The sequence below is a fragment of the Tamandua tetradactyla genome, chromosome 16 (genome assembly GCF_023851605.1).
Source record: "Tamandua tetradactyla isolate mTamTet1 chromosome 16, mTamTet1.pri, whole genome shotgun sequence".
Taxonomy (NCBI): domain Eukaryota; kingdom Metazoa; phylum Chordata; class Mammalia; order Pilosa; family Myrmecophagidae; genus Tamandua; species Tamandua tetradactyla.
In genome coordinates, this window is record NC_135342.1 from 83,372,547 (window position 1) to 83,381,618 (window position 9,072).

The following is a 9,072-nucleotide window of genomic DNA, read 5'->3' on the forward strand; positions in this document are numbered from 1 at the left end:
TTGCGGAACCACCTTTATCCCCCTCACATGAACAGCGTGGCTGGGAGAAGAGACCCCGCCCGCCCCTGCGCTGTCCCCAGCAGGCAGCCTTGCCTGCACGGACACGGGCACCCGGCGGGGGCCCCCCCAGGCCGGGACGCTCAGCCGGGCACCCCTTCCTGGTGCGGGGGCCCCGCCAAGCTGGAGTAGTGTCGCCGGGGGTCGCAGGCGGCTGCGCGGAGGCTGGGGGGCGGCAGCAGGGGCTGGTGGTCCTGGGGGCGCGGGCGGCCGGGGAAGAGCGGGCCGCGGTGGAGTTGCTCGGCGTCGGGCAGGCGCGGGGGCAGCGGGCGCCCGCGGCTCTCGGGCAGCAGCAGGACGCAGACGAGCGCGAGCAGCGCGAAGGCGGCGAACAGCACGTGGCGCAGGAAGAAGCCGCGGCGGCCGTGGACGGCGGAGAGGGGCGCGGCCGCCTGGCCCAGGAAGCCCGCGGCCAGCACCAAGCCCAGGCCCGCGCCCCTGCCGACAGACGGACAGACGGACGCCCGCCTGCGTCAACGCCCGGTGACCCGCCCAGGGCGCGGCCAGCCTTTAGAGGTCAAGGCGCCCGGATATTAGGAAGAAATGAGGAGTTTGGGCAAGAGCTGCTCCCCACCCTGGGAAGAGCTTTGCTCTGTAGGGAGGAAAATGGCGCCGACTTGCCCCTCGACTGCTACCCCCCGGGGCTTTCCCGCCCCTGCCCCCGCCTGGCCGGGGTCCTCTTTGAGCAGGTCCCCACCCCCCACCCAGGAGGAGGGCTGGGAGGAGTGCATAAGCCTGGGGGTGTCTGCCCGGCCCCTCCCCTGCCTGGGGGCTCCCCATGCCCGGGCGCTCACCGGGTCACGGTGGGCAGGAGCTCCGAAGCATAGAGGCAGCTGAGTGTGGACAGGGCCTGGGAGGCCACAAGCCCCAGCCCAGCGGGCGGCAGCAGGGCCCAGCTCGGCAGGTCTGGAGGTGGAGGACACAGGCACCCGCTCAGGCCAGGCTCCCTCCCACCCGTCGCCAGCCTTCTCCAGCATCCTGACCTTTGAAGGGCCCTGTCACACAGCAGGGCTCTCCCACCATGTCCCCCACTACACCCTGTTCTGGCCTCCCCACCGTGGGGCAACTGCAGCCCACCCCCACCTGTGGTGCCTTGTGCCCCCACCCTGTGCCGTCTGGCCGGCATCCTGATATTTATCCCTGTCAAGTAGCAGCCTTCTTTGGGCCTCAGTTTCCCCAAGCACACAACACGCTAGACAGTTAGGGTAAAAGGAGTGATGGCCACCCAGTCACCTCCCCTGGGCCGCCAGCCGGGGCTCACACTGGGTCCCTGCGAGCAGCAGCAGGGATGCTAGGCCAGTGGCCATGGTGGTCAGCAGCAGGACCGGCCGGCGTCCCCAGCGATCTGCTGACAGGAGCAGGAGCACTGTGGCCACCGCCTCCAGGCCAGCATCCAGGAAGTAGGGCAGGTAGAAGGACGGCTCTCGTGGGGCCAGAGCGCCCAGGAAGCAGGGCCTGATACCCTGGCCGATCAGCCTGGGAGGGAGGGCGGTGCTGGGGGCCCAGCAGACCCCAGAGCTCAGGGACCAAACCTTCGCCCCCAACTCCACCGCTGCCCGCTTTCCCCTCCTCACGAACAGAATCCCAGGATGAGCCCGTTCCGCCAGGTGACGCGGCTGTGCAGGAGCTCGAGGATAGAGTGGTGCTGGGGCTGGGGGCTCCCTGCAGACAGCAGGCCCAGCTCTGTAGCCACAGGGACACAAGGGGTGGGGGCAGAAGTCAGGCACCTCTCTGAGCTGGCCTGGCCCGTGCCCCTCCTGCCTCCTCAGGTACCTGGGTGCCCCTCCCCAGGGGGTAGTCCACCTGCTGCCAGGGAGCTCCCTTCCGGCGAGGCGCTGGCCTCCGGGTCCACACCGCTGGCCTCTGCAAAGTGCCACAGGATCTTCCCAGCTCGGGCCGGCTGTCCCGTGGCCAGCAGCCAGCAGGGGGACTCAGGGAACAGGGCTGGGAGCCTGCAACGGGAGTGAGGGTGGCTCACGGCCCCCAAGCTGCACCTCCCCCCACGGGGGCAGAGACCAGCCCCTCCCCGGACCCCGAGGGGCAGGACACCTAGCCAGGGCTCTCTGTGACCCATCCCTGCCGCACGGTGGCCCTGGCCCCACTCCTGACACTCACCCCCAAAAGAGCAGCAGGAGCCCAGTCCCCAGGGCACTCAGCCCCTGCAGGACGCGCCAGTCCTGGGCGAGCACTGCCAGCCCGGGCAGTAGCAGCCTGCCCACCAGGGAGAAGAGGCCCGCACCCACGGAGAAGGCCAACCGGTGCGGGGGGTCGCAGAGCTCCAGGCCTGGGGTGGACACCAACAGACTGAGCTGAGGCCCCCTCCCCAGGGGCTGCCCATGAACCCCAGGGCTTGCAGAGCAATTAGCCACCTGCCACCCCCTCCTGAGGTGGGGGACCCGAGAACCCGTTCGACTAGGCAGGGCTACTCCCAGAGGCACCCCCAGACACCCCCGCAGTACTCACGAGCCACGTAGAGTGCGAGGAAGGCGCCTGCCAGGGCAGACCCCAGCAGCAGCCGCAGGGCCAGCAGCGTGGGGAAGCTGGCAGCTAGCGCTGCGCTGGTGCCCAGGACCGTGGCCAGCACCAGGGACCCCACAAACACAGGCCGGCGGCCAAACCTGCGGAGTGGCGGGGGATACAGAGGCCGCCTCAGAGTCCAGAAGTGTTGCTTCCTCCCGCAAGGGGCCCGGGCTGGGCTGTGGGGGGCCCCATCTCACCGGTCACAGATGGCCCCCAGGAGGACACAGCCCAGAAGCCAGCCCAGGAGGTGACTCGTCTGCTCCAGCGGCCCCTTCCAGGCATCCTCACACACAAGGTCCCACTGCGGGAGGCCGCCTGTCACCTGTCGGCCAGCTCAGGCCCCTGGGACCGGGCCCCTCCCTTCCCCCTAGCTGGGACAGAGAGATGTAAGGAATCCCAGCTCGCCAGGCTGGGAGGGGCTCCAGAGGTTCTGCTCCACCCCCATCCCCGGAGAAAAGGGGAAACTGAGGCTCAGATATGGTGAGGGGCCTAGGCGAGGTCATGCAGTGAGGCCTCCTGACCGGTGGTCTAAGGCCCCCAGGTGACCTGGTTCCCAGGAAACCTGGATGTCAGCTCCAAGTCTGGCTGGAGCATCGAGGTGGGCCCTCCACCCGAAAGTTTCTGCTTTTCTCTAGCCAGAGTCTCACTCCTCCTGCTACCTGCCTCCCACTCCACCCCCACCTGCTGCTCTGACCATAATTTCTACCTGTTGTTCCCAGAGAGCAGGCCGCACAGGGCCTGGGGTTTTCTAACATGGCACACCCATCCCCCAGCCCAGGGACTTGGCTCTAAGTCAGGACTAAGAAGTGTGCCAGGGGCCCCTCCACTGTCCTGCCTGGCTGGGCCCTGTGTGTTTCAAGACGGACTCCAGGAGTGGCCCTGAGGGCGCTCAGCCTTTTCCGGCCGAGAGTCCTCAAGCTCAGCTGTGCCCCTCCCTGCCTGAGCTCCCGTCTCTGTTTTCCAATCTCAACATGCTGTTTTTGGTGGTGCTACACTAGCCTTCGTTTCAAAATCTGATCACTTGGTAAGGTTGCTGGGGCACCAACTGATCCACACAGCAAACAAACGGGAGGGTAGGTTTAGGTGGACTAGAAGGGGGAGGGGGAGGAGAGCGGCCCAGCGGGTTTCAGGGCCCCAGGCGGGCTGTAGCAAGACATGTGGCAACCCTGCTCCAGTTTTCACACTAAGGACCGATCCTCCCTGGGGAGGGGGGCTGCGGGGTAAAGGCCGCCAGAGGGAGGAGGACAGGTCTTAGCCAAAGGGCAGGCAGGGAGGCAAGCCTGGGAGTCACCACACAATGGGTTGCCCCTTGCAGCAGCCCTGCCTCCGGCCAGGCCTCCACACCTCCTCCCAGGTGCAAGGTCAACCTTTCTCAGCCTTGAAGGTCCGCCTGCTTCCCTGAACTCAAAGCCTGGGGGTGGATTCCAGACTGCTGCTGGTGCAGGCCAAAGCCCAGGCATAGAACATTCCAGACCCAGCTGCTGGCCCTGCCCTGGCGTCCACCACTTTCTGCTTTCGGATCAGCTGACCACCCCCCCCCAGCCCTCCTCCCCCCACCCCCATGGCTGCCTGTCAGTCCACCACAGGCTCTGTTTTAGGCCCTCCCCAGGACTGGGACCCTTGTCCTTCAACTAGAGAGCTGGCCTGTGGCTTACTACTGGAAAGCCAGCTGCCCCTCCAGCTCACCACAGGGCCCCAGTGTCCACGGTGAAGTCAGGAGGGGCCAGGAAGTCCCATCTGCCAGCGGCCATGCCAGGAAGGTGCTAACCCCTAAATGAAAGCCCCACTGGACCATGGTCAGACGAGCACGAAGGAGGTCGAGGGGCAGGGGTGGGGCCCAGAGATCCCCTGGCCATGCCCTCCCCGTCCCGCACGTGTCCCCCGCCTCCCAGCACCGGCCGCCTGTCTCCCACACCTTGGCCGCGCACCTGGGTGACGGGGCTGCGCAGGAGGCCGGCGGCGGGCAGCGCGTAGTCCCAGCCGCGCGTGCAGGGCCGCGTGCCGTTGGGGGCGGGCGCGCTCCGGCCGGGGCCGGGCTCCGGGTAGCTCAGCAGCAGGCAGGGGCTCCAGGCGCGCGCGGGCCCCGACCGCGGCAGGCTGGCGCGGAGCAGTGCGGGGCCGTGCAGGGCGCGCAGCGCGGGGGGCAGCAGCGCGCGGTCGGGCCGGCAGTGGTGCGCTGGCAGCGCCGTGAGCAGCGGCTCGGAGCCCAGCGCCAGCCCCAGCACCAGGCCCGGCAGCCACGAGGCGGCGGCCAACAGCCGCCGGGCTCGGCCGAAGCCTCCCGCGGCGCGCAGCGCCTCCGGCTCCATTCGCCCAGGCTGCGCAGGTGGCGTCGGGCCCGGGCTCGGGGGGCGGGGCCGAGGTCTGAGGGCGGGGCCAATAAGGAGAGCGGCGGGCCCGGGGAGCGGGCGGGGCGTGGCCAGGGCGGGGCGCGCCGGGCGAGGGGCGGGGATAAGGGGCGGGGCCGGCGAGGTCGCCGTCGGGGAGGGCGGGAGCGCTTCGGGTCCGTCCGGCGTCGAGGGCGGCGGCGCTTTGGTCCGCAGAGCTTCAGGGGTGCGGGGGCGCGGGGCAGCCCGAGCTGTTGCCGCCCGGCCCGGTACGTTCCCGCCAGGGCCCCGAGCTTCCGCCCGCCGTTGTGGGACCTGAACGCTCGCCCCCGCCCGCCCCAGCGGCCGGAGAGATTGTCCGCGTCGGTCGGCAATGGCGGCCGGTCGGCCCGCGCGGCCCCCGTGGACGCGGCCCCCTCGGGGCGACCCGGGCGCGGCCCCCGTGGACGCGGCCCCCTCGGGCGAGCGGGGCGCGGCCTGGGCGTCGGGCGGCCCCGCGCGCCTGCTGCTCCCGGCAGCGGCTCCTGCGCGCGTGCGGCTGGACCTCTGCCTTCTCTCTTCTTTCCAGAGGTTCGAGTTGGATGGTGGGATTACCCCGCAAGAGGAGCGTGCCCGCTGTGGGTCGGCCTGGCGTGGCGCCGAGTGGGAGCCCGCGCTCTCGGAGCGGCTTCTCCGGCCCGTCCGAGGACAAGGTGCGTTGCGGTCCCTCGTGCGCTCCGCGCCGGCCTCGCCGGGCCCTGCAGTGGCGCCTTCCCGACCGCCGGCTTCCTGCGCCCCTTGAACGGGCTCCGTGTCTGCCTCGCGTTGTTCCAACTGGCTTTTTTCCCCTTTTCCTTTTTTTTTTTTGGCATTTAAAAAAAGCGACTGACTTTTGTACAGTTGGTTCACTTGGGGATTTTGCGCCTAGTAGTATCATACGGTCTGCAGGTAATAACCTTTGCCTGATTGCTTTCCAAACGGGTGCTTTCGAAGGAGGTTCATTTCTTCTCGACCTGCAGTGGTCACTTCTTCCAGAGTGACGGTAACGCGCGTGGGTGGTTGGGGCACCTGTTCCTCCTCGGATGGGACTGCTTGTCCCGCCACCATCGAGCGTGGTACCCACTGCTGTTTAGTCAGGTGTGTACTCTGTCATGTTAAAGATTTTCTTCTTGGGCGGGCCGCGGTGGCTCAGCGGGCAAAGTGCTTGCCTGCTATGCCGGAGGACCTCGGTTCGATTCCCGGCCCCAGCCCATGTAACAAAAACGGAGAAACAGAATACAATAAAACAAGAAAATGTTTAAAAATGTTTCCCTTTCTTCCTTCCTTCCTTCCTTCTCTCTGTCTTTCCTTTAAAAAAAAAAAAAAAAAAAAAAAAGATTTTCTTCTTGAAGATTGCACTTAGTTGTGTTTAATTATTGCATTAGTGGATCGTATTTGATAGTATTTTATTTTTGAGGAACCAGCTCTTGATTTATCAATTATACTTTCCTTCTGTTTTCAAATTCATTAATTTCTGTTTCTTTCTTTCTTAACTCCAGCCTTGTGTTTTCTTCTGGCTTAATTTATACTTTTATAGGTTTCATTTACACTTTTAAACTTGAATTGAGTATTTAAATGCTTTCTTTTAATTTTTCTTGTTTAGTAATAAAAATACTTAGGGCTATAAATTTTCCTCTCCAGCACAGCTTTAGATGTGCCTCTTAAGTTTTAATGTATAGTTATAAATTTCCAGTTTAACCTAATAATTCTTGAGGAGGGAGTTTTAAAATTTCTAAGTGGAGAGGTTGTTCCTGGTAGATTTCTTTTTAGTTCTGTTATTTCCAATTTTCTTTCACTGTGACCAGATGCAAGTGTCTGCACTGTTTCTACATTTTGGGATCCCTGAAGTTTTTCTCTGTGGTCTGATAAACCATCCATTTTTGAAAATCCCAGGAACTTGAAAATCTTTTCTATATGGTGCATAGTTTGAGATTTAATAAATTCATTTTACTAACATTGGAGTTCCTCTGTCCATTTACCTCTGTATTTGAAACATTGTATCATATATTTGGTATGTTGCATATATTCCTTTGTAAATTATGAGACATATAAGCCACGAGCGAATGCACTATGTAGAATTATAACATACGTGTTGAGTCTCCTTTGCTCTCTTCTGCCTCAGCCCGGAGCTCTGGGATTGATCCAGGCTGATTTGTGGAGTTGCAGTTAGTTTGCACTGAATCGTGTGCTGCTTTTGTGAGAGTGTGCTACCATTTATTTTTCCATTCTTCTGACAGACATCTTTCTCACATTTCTCTTTTGGCACTCAGGCAGCTTTGTATGTTCTTGCATATGGCTTCTGCTGCTCACATACTAAAGTTGCTCTAGGAAAGTTGCTCACAACTGTTAGATCTCAAGAACCCCTTACGCTCTTAAAAATTGAGACCCTCAAAGAGCTTTTATTGATGTGGGTTGTATCTGTTGGTAATTGCTGCCTTAGAAATTGAAACGGAGAAATTTAAAATGAATATATGTATAATAATGCATTTTAAAATAATAAAGAAAGTACATATTAATATAAATAACTTTTCAAATGAATAATGGTTTTCCAAAGCAAAATCATTTAGTGAGAAAGATACCTCATTTGACATTTTTGTAAATCTCTCAGTGTCTGGTTTATAGAAGCCACTTGGATTCTCCTGTCTGCCTCTGCATTCAGTTTCCTGTGATATCACGTGTCATGTGACCCTTGGAAAGGGCCACTGTACACCGATCAATGAGAGTTAAAAAACTAAATAGACCTTAGCATAATTATGAAAATAGTTTTAATTTCGTGAACCCTCCTAAAGGGTCACAAGGACCCCCAGAGGCCATCTGACCACACACTGAGAAGTGTTGCTCCCAAGGAAGCAGCATGGAACTGCAGAGCTGTGGGTGTGACCCCCGTTCCTGGGCAGGGCGCTCCCAAACTTCTCCAAGGTGGCTGGGCACTCCAGTGCTGTGTTCCCTCCACCCACTTTTAGCCATTTCCATTTCTAAGGTTTGGATGTGAATTTTCCCTAAGTCTTCATAAAGACTATCTCTTAGAAGTCTGAAATCCAAGCAAGTCCTACAGATATCTTCTCATGTCACTGATTTCTCATTTTGATTTGGTGGTTTTATTTTGATAATCTGAAAACAATAGCGAAAGCATATTCTGAATGAGGACAGAGTAGCTGTCAGTGCCTAAGTCCCATTTGTATTCCTGAACGTGTTGGCCCCAAGGAGGAAGGCCTGGTTCAGCCGTCTCAGGTCCCTGAGGAAGAGGACCGGGTGAGCTGGCCCCTGTGTGAAGTCCAGTCCAGTGGGCCCTGGGGCCACGCCGCAGGACAAGGGCTCTGCAGTGGGTCCAGTCGAGGGGAGGAGAAGGACCACGTCTGCACAGAGCACGTGGGCATAGAAGTGTGGGACTCAGAAGGGCTGAGCGTCTGGCCCCTGCTGGAGGTGGGACAGTCAGTCTCAGCAGAGCATCCTCTGTCACGGCAAAGTGACGCTACCAACTGAAGTTTACTGATTGCAGGTGTTTTACTCATACGTTTGTTTTGATTTTACACATGCACACTAGTTATAGTATAGGACTTTACACTTACTATTATGCTGGTATATATACATATTGTAACTTTTTATTGGTATACAATAGTCACAGAGAAAAGTGCATGTATTTTTCACACACTAAACATACCCAAACAATAAGCCATCAATCAAGAAACAGAACATTAATTGCTAATGGAAAAAACTAATTTACACTGATACTTGAGGCCTTCATGAAGGTTTTTCTTTAAAGGGGCATATATTGTCTAGGGTTTCAGGTTAAGTACATTGATTTTATTTTATTTTTAGTTATTTATTTGTAATTGTAGTAAAATATACAAAACATAAAAATCATTTAAAGTGTTCATTTTAGTGGGCAGTTGTTTGACATTAAGTGCAGTGACGATACTTCGTACCTTCCACCACTGTTTCCACACTATTTTAACATCCCAAACCAAAGTACATATTCACTTAGCAGCAACTCCCCACTCTTCCCTCCCCCAACCCATGATGGCAACTGTTTTTCTTTCTGTCTCGATGGATTTGCTTACCCTAAGTGTTTCATATAGGAGTAGTCGCACATTACTTTCCCTTTGTGTCTGGCTTATTCCACTCAATATGATGTCTTCAAAATTTGTCC

The 9,072-nt window shown here is 58.7% G+C and overlaps 1 protein-coding gene across 1 annotated transcript; it reads right to left on the minus strand.

The window, feature by feature from the left end:
* Positions 1 to 140: 140 nt before the first annotated feature.
* SLC22A31 (solute carrier family 22 member 31) lies at positions 141 to 5,990 on the minus strand. Its single transcript, XM_077130498.1, has 10 exons — positions 5,823 to 5,990; positions 4,506 to 5,672; positions 2,775 to 2,878; positions 2,521 to 2,675; positions 2,173 to 2,341; positions 1,831 to 2,009; positions 1,632 to 1,740; positions 1,319 to 1,533; positions 852 to 963; positions 141 to 495 (listed from the first exon to the last, which is right to left on the minus strand). The coding sequence occupies exons 1-10, from the start codon at positions 5,988 to 5,990 to the stop codon at positions 141 to 143; spliced, it is 2,733 nt and encodes a 910-aa protein (XP_076986613.1).
* Between the last annotated feature and the right edge of the window lie 3,082 nt (positions 5,991 to 9,072).

What these genes read in the sequence shown, in the direction of transcription:
- SLC22A31 (XM_077130498.1), bottom strand. Translation starts at nt 5,990, where the DNA reads ATGGTGGCGGGACAAGCAGTCCCATCCGAGGAGGAACAGGTGCCCCAA. An exon ending in AAGGTTATTACCTGCAGACC is followed by an intron (nt 5,673 to 5,822) that starts GTATGATACTAC and finishes CAAGGGGCGCAG; the next exon opens with GAAGCCGGCGGTCGGGAAGG. An exon ending in CTCCTGCCCACCGTGACCCG is followed by an intron (nt 496 to 851) that starts GTGAGCGCCCGG and finishes GTCTGTCGGCAG; the next exon opens with GGGCGCGGGCCTGGGCTTGG.